We start from the raw sequence: 12,864 nt of genomic DNA on the forward strand, positions 1-12,864 counted from the left end.
CTCCCCGCACCCGCCACCAGAGAGGCCGAGCGCGCGCCGCGATTGGCCGGCGGCCTCACGTGACGCGGCGCCCACGTGAGCAGGGAGGCAAATTTGGGCGCGGCGAGGGCCTCGGAGGGGCGGGGCCGAGCCCCGGGGGCCTCCGTGCGCCGGCCGTTGGCCTCAGTAGGTTGACCCGGGAGCTGTCCGTGGCTGCGGTCGGAAGCCGCTGTGGTTGCTGCTGTAGAACAACACTCCGGGCCCCGGCAGTTTCAGTTTTTGCCACTGGGTGTGGGCCAGCATCCGCTTTCCCCAGGAATTGGTTAAAAATGCGGAGTCCCGGGCCCGCCCAAGACCCGTTGATCAGAATGCGCATTTCAACAAGAGCCCCAGGGGATTCACCGGCACCTTCCGGTTCGGGAGACGCAAAGTGGAAAGACGCCTCGGCAGAGGGCGCTGGAGCCCTCCGCACTCGGCGGGGAGGCGGGCTCCGGGGAGGGCCTCTGACAAATCAGAAGGCCCAGATGGATGCGCGCTCCTCGAAGGATTTAAAAAAGAGAGAGTAAATCGCCCATAACCACTCCGCTCAGATAACTGGGACTGACCTGACTTCCCATTTCCTTTGCACTTAAATGTTTGTGTGTAAAAAGTAGTACATGTCTTTGGAAGAGAAATGTTGCAGCGTATCAAGGACTACTTCCTCTCTCCAGGGAGATCATTATTAGAGTACTTTCTGTCTAGGCACAGTTTTATATACAGCACACGTTAAAAAATAGTTTATGTAATCTGTATGGGGCTTTTTTGTTTAGCATGATTTCACAGTGAACTGTTGAGCATTTTTTTTTTCCCATTCAGGAAGTTTTCGTGAGAAGTCCTTCCTTGCCACTCTCTCTCACGGGGTGGTTTTGCGGCTCAAGTTAAAGCCTGGATAGCCCTGATAACTGCAGTTTATAGGTTGAATTGTGTCCCCCCGAAAAGATACATTTCAAGGACTTATATCAGTACCGCAAGCTACGAGAAAGGCAATGAACAGACAGACGCTCCCTGGAGCCCTCGGAGAGAATAGCCTTGCCAACACCACCTTGGTTCTGGACTTCTGGCCTCCAGAAGCGATGAGAGAATGTTTGTTTTTAGCCTCCCAGTTTCTGGTCATTTGCTCCAGCAGCCCCTAGAGACCCCCATAGGTGGGTAAGACCCAAGCCTCTTCAGTACCAGCTTCAGTATTCCAACCTCCTCCCACCTCCAGAGTGATCGCAGTTTCTGTTTTCCACCTTATGCTGAATTTTATTATTAAAAATTTTATTTTTAAGTAATCTCTACCCCCAACATGGGGCTTGAACTCATAAACCAGAGCCCGAGTCCCATGCTCCACCGTCAAGCCCACCAGGTGCCCCCTACATTGATTTTTAGATCCTTTTTTTGTTTCTGGCTCTTAGGGATTAACTGATACTCTTTTGGAATTCAACTGTGCGTTAATTTTTAAAATTGTTTTTCCTCAGCTTTAGGGAGGTATAAATAACCCATAAAATGAAGCCATTTTGAAATTTAATTTTTAGTAAATTTAGAGAGCTACATGTGTGCAATCATCACAAGCCAGCGCATTTCCACCACATTGAAAACGTTCCCATCGTGCCCATCCAGTCAGTCGCTCCCATCCCCAGCCACAAGCTACTCTCTCTATAATCTGCCCTTCCTGGACATTTCATATAGATGGAATCACTCAGTATGTGGTCTTTGGGGTCTGGCACCTTTCACTTTTTTCTCTTTGTTGAGCTTCATCCATTTTGCCTCTTTTTACTGCTGAGTGTAGAGGTCTATTTTATGTAAAGAATGCTCAGTATCATTAGGCCTTAGGAGAATGTCAGCGATGGGCCAAGAGCAAGCACCGGCATGGCCCCAGTAAAACATCTGGCGGAACAGGAGCTGAGGAGGATGCGGAGAAACCGAGCCCCCTGCTGGTGGGAGTGCGCGGTGCAAGCAAACAGGGCCTCCGCAGAGGGGAGCCAGGGTCTTAAATAAAAATGAGACAAGCTGAACCAGCAATTCCATTCCTGGATATCTGTCTGCTCAAGCCATAGGAAACGCAGATCCCCAGCAAGATGGGTACACAAATATTTACAGCAGCGTTATTCATAAGAACTCCAAATTGCCAACAAGCTCAAATGTCAGTAAGGTAAACGCGGCATCTCCGCACAACAGGGTATGATTCGCAATGAAAAGGAATGAGGTGGTGAAACACAGAAGTTCCTTGAGGGCAGGAGGGTTTGTTTGCTGTGTTCGCAGATGACCAGGGCAGGTAACAGGTGCTCATTAAGTCCATGGTGAATGGACATGTCTTTAATCTGGCGCTCCCAAGTGAGAATAAAGCACTTCATTAAATGGTTAATTTTTAAGAGATTTTATTACATTTTGAAAAATGGCCATATTTACAGTCATAAAAAATGCTCAGGAGAATACTTAAAAAGTTAAGAATACAAAAATAATCTATATTAACAAATTTGCCTATCCTATATGCTACGCAACAGGATTAACATCATGGCAAGTTTTGAAGTCACCACATACCATTAGAACTTCCACTACAACACTCGAAGATTCTGGTGAGTATATCTAAGGAAAAAATAACCTGGCCAACAACCACTGTAAATCTTAACTACAGCTTTTTATTTTAAAATGGCAAAAGGTTCCCCCAGTATTTACAGTTGATTGAAAGCTTTGAAATGGGATGGTAACTTTGAAACAGCAGACTGCCGACTGCCACACGGTGAGGACGGATGCAGAACATGCATCGGAAACTTGAAGGTCAGCCCCCAATGCCACATACACAGTTAGTAATTACACTCCTTGGTTCAGCTGTTAAATGCGCTGGGGTAGGGCTTACTTTTGCAAGAGGAAAGTCTCCAGAAAGGTGATGCCTAGGTAGGTAGTTGTCCAAGCTTCTTAAGATTCATTCCTTTTCTTTTCTTTTAAAAACACATTTTCAGCACGCAACTTTTCTGTCTCCTAAGAAGTAAATTAAAAAAAAAAAGGAAAAAAGAAAAGAAAAAAAATTAAGACTCAAATGCTTACAGGAAGTTATTCTTTGCATTCATTAAGCTTATATTAAAAATTAAGACTCCAACTTTCAATTTGTAAACTACTTATAACATTACACAAGAACCTGATTATGTAGCAGTCTGACAACGGACTGAATTAGGCTTGGAATAATGACTGGTTTTCTTTTTTTTAATTCAGTAAATTCCCCGAAGGAAGCATAAATGCGATTTGATGATGACACTCAACTTTAGTGAAACAATCATTCTAAGACCAGGCTGAATCTCTTCAAGGTACCTGTCAGAGCTTACCTCCGCGAGCCTGACGTTCTCCTTCTTCAGCCGCACCACGTACTGAATCTTCTGATGCAGGTTTTGGTGACCGACCAACTTCCCGTTTTCCTCAGCAAGACACTCCACCTGCTTCCTTAACATTTCCATCTCCTGCAGGCAAATCAATCCAGGGAGGGGGAAAATGAGCTGCTCTTAATTCTAATTTTACAATCACATTGTTTCGTGCCTCCCCAGAGCACAAGGCGCCAGAGGGCGCAGGTGCCCGGCTCTCCTGGCCAGTCATCCCTGCGCGCACCCAAGCGACTCAACCACGGACGCCCCCTCCCGGGCATGCCCTGAGCATATGAAAACGAGCAACACACAAATGCACCTGGAATATTCTCTCCTTTTCCTCATACAGCTCTTCCAGCTTTGACCTCAGTTGCTCCTTCTCTTGGAACGCTTTAGATTCCAAAGTCCGGGTTCGCTCGACTTCCTCAGCCATTCTAAGGCAGTCCATCTCTTTGTTCAGGAGAACACTCTGGACTTCTTCTAGGCTGTAACAACAAACAGCGGTTTGTGGGATTCCAAAGGCAGATAACTGCAACAGTATTCAAATGAGACAGGTTTCACGCAAGCCCAGAATTTTGATTTGAAAGCGTCACAAATATTCAGCCCTCCCCTAGTGACGGCATGGGGAGATAACAAGGGATGCAGATAGGCTTTTTTGGGTTATCTTACCCAAGACTTTCATTTTGGAAAACTCCTCAAACCATTTTCTTTCTTTCTTTCTTCTTTTTTTTTTAATGATAACCTTTTTTTTTTTTAAAGATTTTATTTATTTATTTGACAGAGAGAGATCACAAGTAGGCAGAGGCAGGCAGAGAGAGAGAGGAGGAAGCAGGCTCCCTGCTGAGCAGAAAGCCCAATGCAGGAATCGATCCCAGGACCCTGGGATCATGACCTTGAACCGAAGACAGAGGCTTTAACCCACTGAGCCACCCAGGCACCCCAAACCATTTTCTAAATCATAAAAATTTAAAATGGAAACTTCTAGATCTGGCCCCTTTGGAGCAAATGTAATTTAAGTATTATTACAGTATGCATAGTTTATTCAATGTCCCGTATCTTAATTCTTTTGGATTTAAAAAAAACTGATTCTCAAACCATAGGGCACCAGTCATTTCTTCAAGGATGTGCTATTCAGAATTCAGACACTATACAACTATCAACTAAAAAGAAAAACAAGGAACAAAGTTACCATGGAATTACATAGAACTGCACTGCTTTAGGGTGCCTGGGTGGCTCAGTAGCTCAGTAGGTTAAGCATCTGTCTTCGGCTTGGGCCATGATCTCAGGGTCCTGGGATCAAGGCCTGCGTCGGGCTCTCTACTTGGCAGGGAGCCTACTTCTCCCTCTCTCTGCCTGCCTCTCTGCCAAGAGGCCACAAGCAAGCAAAGCAGAAGAATGGGAAGGGTATGGGTCCCTGATGGCATTACTCAGTCAATGCACCTCCAGACCTCTTGTGATACGAAATTAAGCATCTCCTGCCTATACCAGTTAGCGTGGAATTCAGTTCCTTGTAGCTTTTTAAGCATCCTCACATACACAAATAGATAATTTTTAAAAAGCTTTTATTTATTTATTTGACAGAGAGAGATCACAAGTAGGCAGAGAGGCAGGCAGAGAGAGAGAGAGAGAGAGGAGGAAGCAGGCTCCCTGCCAAGCAAAGAGCCCAATGTGGGACTCCATCCCAGGACCCTGAGCCAAAGGCAGAGGCTTAACCCACTGAGCCACCCAGGCACCCACAAATAGATAACATTATTGTGAGAATCACTGCTGTAGGTTGAGACCGATAAAACTGGGTGTGCCGCTTTCTACTGTGTGCTTCCCTTGCCCACAGCGTGAGGTCCTGTATTCTAGGGACAGTGTGTCACTGGAGACTCTTGGTTCCTAGATTATGAAATAAATTACATGCCAACTGAGCTTTTATTCTTTTTGCGAGAATGTCTAAAATAGCTATTATTTCTGAAAGAGCTGCAATTCTACAAACTGCACAGCGGGATTCTCAGAGATCCTGTAAGTGAGCCGCGTTTCCACCCTAGCTCTACAATGATTGACCGTCTGGGAGCCAATCCCTGAACTGCTCATATGTACAGCAAAGCATGGAATGAGCTCTGTTCCACAATACCCTCTGATGCTATAAAGCCAATAACTGGGTAACAAATCTTTACACAAAATGGGTGGTCTTTGTCAGCTGATTATTAGAAAGAATTTGTGACTGGGGCGCCTGGGTGGCTCAGTGAGTTCAGCGTCTGCCTCTGGCTCAGGTCATGATCCAGGGTCCTGGGATAGAACCACACATGGGGCTCTCTGCTCAGTGGGAGGCCTGCTTCTCCCTCTGTCTGCTGTTCCCCTTGCTTATAACTCTCTTTCTCTCTCTGTGTCAAATAAACAAAATCTTAAAAAAAAAAAAAAAAGAATTTTTGATGACAGATAATTATGTAATTTTTGACATGCTAACTTGAATGGAGTTCAAATAATTGCATGACAGGACTCAACAAAATTCCAGCTGCTGCCGTTTACTTACTACGTGAATGCGATTTCTTAGCACTTACAGCTATAAAAACAGAAAGTAGGAACAGAGGGGATACTGAATGCTGTCTCATTCCAGCATTAAGTATAACAGAATAAGTAACTGAAGCTAAAATGCACTGGGAGATGAATTTCCATTTAAATATTACTACATATCATAAGTTATAAAAAGTTATAATAAAGGACACCATGATTAATAATAATTGAAATGAAAACTCAATCCAGAAGAAAATACAGCACTAGAGCCAGCTATACAAATACAAATTAATTTCACAACACAAGAAACTTTAACAAATTACTTCCCATTTATATATATGTATTTGCTGCCTAGTGATATGGTAGGGTAATCAACAAAAAATTTCCCCAAAAATATATTAGGACAATTAATAAATTAGGATATAATTCTGGGTAGGTATGAAGCGGAAATTCAATTTGAAAGGAAAAAGGAACAATGTACAATTTTTGATTTAGGAATTTGTTCCTGTATCATTAAATGGATAGAAAGTAGCAGGTCAGTTGGATACTTTGAAGAGAACACTACCGGAGCTTTATTTCTATGGCCAGTTCAAGGAGAGGCTCTCTACAGGACAATGGCTGGAACAAAACTGGAGACGTGTCAGAAGTGGAATCTGAACCCACACCTTTGTTGCAGAGATCAGAAGGCTGGACCACGAGAAGCAGGAGCTGGAGTCTGTGACTAAGACCATTTGGCCACCCTGACACCAAGAACTTTATTCCTACACGGCACTATTTTCAGTATGTGAGAACTTCTACCCTTTGCTTCGATTTAAAGTTTCAGTGAGAAATTTTAGACATAAAGTCGACTCCAAAAAATGTGCAGAAGGGTACACGGTGTTTCAAAATTCTCTTAGGAGATTTGGGGTGCTTGGGTGGCTCAGTTGTTGGGCATCTGCCTTCGGCTCAGGTCATGATCCTAGGATCAAGCCCTGCTTCGGGATCCCTGCTCAGCAGGAAGCCTGATTCTCCCTCTCCCCAGGCTTGTGTTCTCACTCTCGCTGTCTCTCTCTCTGCCAAATCAATCAATGATCAATCAATCAATCATTCTTTTAGGAGGTTTAACAAGTGAAAATGTTTGAGGCCCTCTTCTCTGGATGAATATTCAGAGTATACTCTCTTCCTAATGTTTTACCATTTTATTTGTTAATATCAACCAGTTTACATATTTTGAACTCAAGAGGAAAGAGAGTGTATTTCCCTCATCTAAGAATGAGATGAGTTTATAAGATTCCATAAATTCATATGAAAACTAGATGAAAAAATTAAAATCCTCTTTACAGAACACATAGGAAAGAGACCCAAGGTTTTAAATCGAAGGAAACCAGAAGAAGGAAAGGAATTACTTACCTTGTGGATATAGTATTTCTTCCCTTAGAGGAAAAGAAATTAAAGACCTACAAGAATTTGAATTACAAAACCGTGAACTTACTCTGCTTTCATTTTCAGCATTTCTTCAGCCAATTTATTCTGTAATAAGATAAAAAGAAAAAGATGGCTTTTTACCATTGCTAAGAAAAAAATTGATAGTAAGCAGTCCACTCTCCCTCATAGTAATGAGATCACTTAACCCAACATCCTCTTCCACATCCCAATGGTGTACCCCTTAAAGGGGGGTGCCTGTCTCTTAAGACTTCACACACTGCGCCCTCTGAGGCCTCCCACGGGCACCCTATACCTGCTTCTATTCTACATGGAAAACTCTGTGTGGGGATGCCAGCAGGAGGCTATCCGCTGAAACACGAAGACAAATTCACTCTTATTTCATCAACAAGGTCTCAATATTGATGGTAAATATCAAACTCAATAGTGAGAATACAGGAAAGACAGAAATTTCAAGAGTAAAATGGTTTCTAGAATCTATAACCACAAATGCTAAGTAGAAAAGCATTTCTCAGACAAGAAACCTAACTATTACATTAAAAAAAAAAAAAAGTCGTACTTTAGCAAGTCTTTCTTTGATCATTTCTTCTTGTTCATTCTTCAGCTGTTGATGATCTGGATGATTCTGTTCACTGCAGAGAGGAGAAAGGGAGGCTGGGGAATTGTGGTTAGGCATATCCAAGCATCACCTTTCTATCTGCTGTAAGGCAGCAATGCCAAGTTACACAATGCAAAGCTAACTCTGGTGATTAAGTCAAGTTAGCACAGGTCACACGTGTGACTGATATGTGGGGGTGAAATAAGGCATCTCCCCGGAATTCAGGACGCCTCCGATACAAAACTGAGATGAACAGAGCTGGGAAATGCAATCGAGGCCTGGTGGAAAGTACAGCAGAAATGGAGCCAAGAGTGGTACCATATGAAGATCAGATGTGAGGGAAGGCAGCTGAGACAGGCGGTCCAGAAGCCTGATCAGCTGGGAGGGGGCATCTCTGGGTATGGGAAGGGTTCCTCAGGCCAGCCTCGCACATGGAGCTTCAGCACCCCCTTTGCTGGGATTTCGGTGTCCGTTGGCAATTTTCTGATGGCACTCTGGCATCCCGTGTATGCCGACACCAGGAAGGGGATTCCCTGGGCACCGGACATAAATCTTTTCATGGAAAAGGAATGTTCCTCTACATAAAGAAAATTACATTCTGGACGTTGCATCAGAGTCACGTGAATCTGATTAATGGGAGTCCATCTCTGAGCTTGACCAGGGCAGGATCATACACTGAGTTTCTGAGGGCAGCCCCTGCACCAAGGGGACATCCCCCAGGAGAACCTGCCTGAACGCCACAGACTCCTCTAGAAATATCTCTCACTGATGAGCAAAAAATCGTTTCTTGAAGGAAAACAGAAGGTCCAGTAGTTTCTTTCACTTAATGAATCTGGCAGCCTAGATAGAAACGGTAATGAGACCTCAGTGAGGAAAACGCCCGAAACCATTAGAGAAGTGTTGTCTATGCTCTAACCCAAAAGTGGGTAAACTTTTTCAGTCAAGAACCAGACAGAAAATATTCTGGGCTTTGGGAGCCACGGGGGTCCCCGTCACAGCTATTCTGCTTGGCTGTCATAACGCCAACACAGTAGCTAAATGAAAGCACGTGGCTCGGCTCTAGTAAGACCTTGCCGATCAGACAGGCTGCGGGCCCGATCTGACCCCCGAGCCAGTTTGCCCCACTCTCATCTTTCAGGAAGGAGGCTCTGTATGGCTCCTCATAAGGGACACGTGGCTCTGTGAGCATTTTTAGTTATGGTTTTATACATGAGCTAGCAACGTTCTATGTTCCGTGTTCGAACCAGCTCTTGACAAAAGGCAGTGTACGAGTACAGGGCTGTTCTCTGCACAGGGAAGCGTGTGAGCAGCTCACACGGGAGCATGTGAACAGGTGAGCAGACCGCAGACAGGCCCCATCAGAATGGGCTAGAAGGGGCCATGGCTACTAAACTGAGCATGTCCAGTGCCCCTGGACCCCTGGAGAAACGCGCTCAGGAGCAGCCTGTCAGCACAGCCACTGCTACCATCCTCGAGCATCTGCTGTCTTAGTTAAGGCGCGGACAGTGTATCTTAGGGCTGCTTCTGGACGGGGAAAGGGAGCGCGTCTGCCCGAGACCCACTGGCAACGGTAGGAACAGCAGACACCCCTAATCTGGGAAGGTGAATTCAGTCAGGGCCTTCATCCCACATGGAGACCGCCCCCCTTGATTCACTTCAACTTGCTGCATAATTTTCCAGACCACCCTCAACTCGAATCCCTCTGGCAAGTTCACAAAAGGTCAAGATCATAAGTCTACCCCATATACGTAATATCTACCACTTCTTGGGTGACACCCCTCAGCCAAGCACTGTAACCAGCACTTTACCCACGTTACTTTTAGTCTTTATAACACCTTGTGAGGGGCGTCTGGGTGGCTCAGTGGGTTAAAGCCTCTGCCTTCGGCTCAGGTCATGATCCCAGGATCCTGGGATCGAGCCCCTCATCGGGCTCTCTGCTCGGCAGGGAGCCTGCTTCCCGCTCTCTCTCTGCCTGCCTCTCTGCCTACTTGTGATCTCTGTCAAATGAATACATAAAATCTTAAAAAAAAAAACCACCTTGTGAGAGAGAGCCATCGTTTTCTTCATTTTATGCCTCAGGAAACTGAGGCACTAGAAGTTAAAAACTGTGTTCAAAGTCACAGGACTTTCAAGGGTCAGAGACAGGACAGAGCCCAGATGTGACTGCCCGTGACACTATGTCATGCCATTAGCAAATACAACTAGAAAACTGCCACAGCTAAAGGCAAACCACGTGCTCAGATACCCAAGCCCAAGGGAGCACTCCTCTCGAAAGCCCCTTCTGCGCAGGGCACTCCCTGGAGTCATGAAGCAAAATCATCTGGTAGGAAATCCTCCCTTTTCCTGCTGGACCTCTGGAACCTTGTCCTGTCGAGGTCATAGCTTCCTCACCCCATGTACCTTTCCTGTCAAACAGCAGTAGACCAAAAGCTTCACATGTCTGAAATTCATTTTAATAGCTCCACAACAACACAAAGGTTAACAGAGTAGGCAAGATCATGAAGGCCTTAATCCCCCATTCTGGAAAAAGCAGTGCCCTCATCAGACTCAACTCAACCAACGGGGCATCCCCCGGACTAGCGGCGAACGCTGAGCCCGCCGGGAAACCGAGCCCAGCCGCTTCTCCCTAGCCACACCCAGACAGGCCAAGATTTAGCTCATAGGGTTCTGGCAGCTCTTTCTCACCTGTTCTTTTCCCTTTCCAGATCATCTAGCTGACTCTGCAGAAGCCAGTTCCTCTCTCGCAACTGCTCGGCTTCTGTGCGGAGGCTGTCCATTTCACACAACTGCTCCTGCGAAGACAGCAAATCCCGTCCTTTCAGAAAACACGTAGGCGGTGTGATTTTGCTCCCCAAGGCCACACACGAGACACAAACGCCTAAGCGAACCTCGTCCTATGCATAGAACACTGCACTGGGTGTCGCTGGATGAACAGGAGACTGGGACGAGCTCTTGGGGACCTGAAACAATGACTCATTTTCATACCCACGGTGTGTTAAATATAGTGTCAGGATCACATAATTCATTAAAATCCCTTAATGAGAAAACAGGTTCAAAAGTCTAGTCTACTTTGGTAAATGTTCTACTTGATTCTACTTAATAAAAATCCTAATTTTAAAGAAACTGATACAGGGAATATAGTCAATAATACAGTAATAACGTTGTCTGGCGACAGATGGCAGCTACACCCTGTGGTGAGCACAGCGTAATGGATGCAAATGTCAAATCACTATGTTGTACGGAGGGTCCAACCGATGTGCCCACAGCCCATCACTCAAAATCCTTAGTGAACGCCCCGTTGAAAATCAGGAGCATTAACCATCCAGAAGAAATAAATACTTGTCTGCAGGGACTGTCCTTTCTCCTTTGCTTCTACTTGTCCACTGTTTGATTTCTTTCTTTCTTTCTTTTTTTTTTTTGAAGATTTTGTTTACTTATTTGACAGAGGGAGGGAGACAGCAAGAGAGGAACACATGCAGGGACAGTGGGAGAGGGAGAAACAGGCTTCCCGTAGAGCAGGGAACCCGATGCGGGGCTCGATCCCAGGACCCTGGAATCATGACCTGAGCCGAAGGCAGACACTTAACAACAGAGCCACCCAGGTGCCCCTTTTATTTGATTTCTTTTAACCTGACCCAATTTCTTCCGAGTCCTAATATCATGCCAATTGGGCAACAGCCACGTTCCTGGGATAGCGGCTTACTGGGAGCGGCCCTAAATAAAAAAGCCAGGAATGATCGCCTCCATGAGGAACAAAACTCAAGAGAGATGCTGTCTTCGTGCACGTTCTGCCACTTGGTTACAGTAAGCTTAATTTTGTTCCTGAACAAAAACTCACTGCAGAGCAATGGCCTCCCAGGCTAACCGTGATCTCGTATGAAGCGCCGTATCTGCTCTGCCCACACCGCCCCACAGCTACACACCACCCACCTGGGCGCTCCTCCACATACCTCCCGCCCCTCAACACTCCTCTAAACACACTCCCCCCATGTAATCACCACACTCCCAAGTCCCTGGGTAGACCCCAAACCAAACCAAAACCAGAAGGAAATTTAAAGGAAGGACAAACAAGAAGAGAGTATTTTTAACTATCACAGACAAAAGCAAATCTAATACAGGAAGAATGCCTACAAATCATTAAGGAGAAGGGCGACAGTAGAAAGATGGGCAAAGGCCATCCGAAGATGCTCCATCTTACTCCTAATAAGAAAAATACAAATTTAAAACTATCAAGCGAGCATGCCTTAGCCATGAAACTGGCAAGGATCTGATTCAGGCAGCACTGGGATCAGAGCAGCTGGTAAGGCCCGGGTAGGATACCATCATAAAAACCAAACGGGCAGGGAGACAATGGTTCCAGTCGTGGTGACACATGGGAACCTGGCTACAGGGGCAGCCGCCAGGGACGGTCAACTAGGCAGGGTCAAGGCAGCAGGGGGAGGCAGGCTTTTCTGTGTACCCTTCAGTTCTGCGACTTTTGAATTTTGTATCAGTAAACACAAAGATATTATTTACTTATTTATTTTGGATACTGTTTATTTTTAAAAGATTGGGTTTATGGGGAAAAAAATCACGTAGTTACCTTTATTCTGAGGATTTCAGCATTTTTTACTTCTCTATCTTCGTTTAGCTTTGTTACAAGGTGTTGCAGGGAAATCTTAGAGGCTCTTCCATCTTCTATCTCTTGTTCTTGTGTTTCCAGGAGTTTTGCCAAATGTGTTTGAAAGTGAGGTGGTGTTTTAGGGCTCTATGAAAATATTAAATTTTATCCGAATACTCAATTAAGTGAGCTTTGATAAAGATTTCATTGTAAATGTATATACCAAGCACACAGAAAACACTCAGCTGTTTAGCTTGCTATCCTAATTCCTGTCCAAGTAAAACAAATAAAAACACCGGTGCTTTTTTATCAAGTAAAAAGCAGAAAAGGTGTTGGTGAAAATCTTTCTATTAAAAAAAAAAAAAGAAGGAATTTCCAAACGTTTATCACTC

At 45.1% G+C, this 12,864-nt stretch overlaps 1 protein-coding gene across 1 annotated transcript in view; it reads right to left on the reverse strand.

Moving 5' to 3' along the window:
* Positions 1-2,361: 2,361 nt before the first annotated feature.
* KIF15 (kinesin family member 15) overlaps positions 2,362-12,864 on the reverse strand; it is a 73,019-nt gene continuing 62,516 nt past the window's right edge. Inside the window, exons 29-35 of the mRNA XM_044253761.1 lie at positions 12,455-12,619; positions 10,558-10,664; positions 7,834-7,906; positions 7,324-7,361; positions 3,673-3,838; positions 3,321-3,452; positions 2,362-2,979 (exon numbers count right to left, since the gene is read on the reverse strand). Coding sequence (XP_044109696.1) covers positions 2,917-2,979; positions 3,321-3,452; positions 3,673-3,838; positions 7,324-7,361; positions 7,834-7,906; positions 10,558-10,664; positions 12,455-12,619 — 744 coding nt within the window. The 3' untranslated portion in view covers positions 2,362-2,916. The remainder of the gene's footprint in view (positions 2,980-3,320; positions 3,453-3,672; positions 3,839-7,323; positions 7,362-7,833; positions 7,907-10,557; positions 10,665-12,454; positions 12,620-12,864) is intronic.

The sequence above is a fragment of the Neovison vison genome, chromosome 6 (genome assembly GCF_020171115.1).
Source record: "Neovison vison isolate M4711 chromosome 6, ASM_NN_V1, whole genome shotgun sequence".
NCBI lineage: Eukaryota > Metazoa > Chordata > Mammalia > Carnivora > Mustelidae > Neogale > Neogale vison.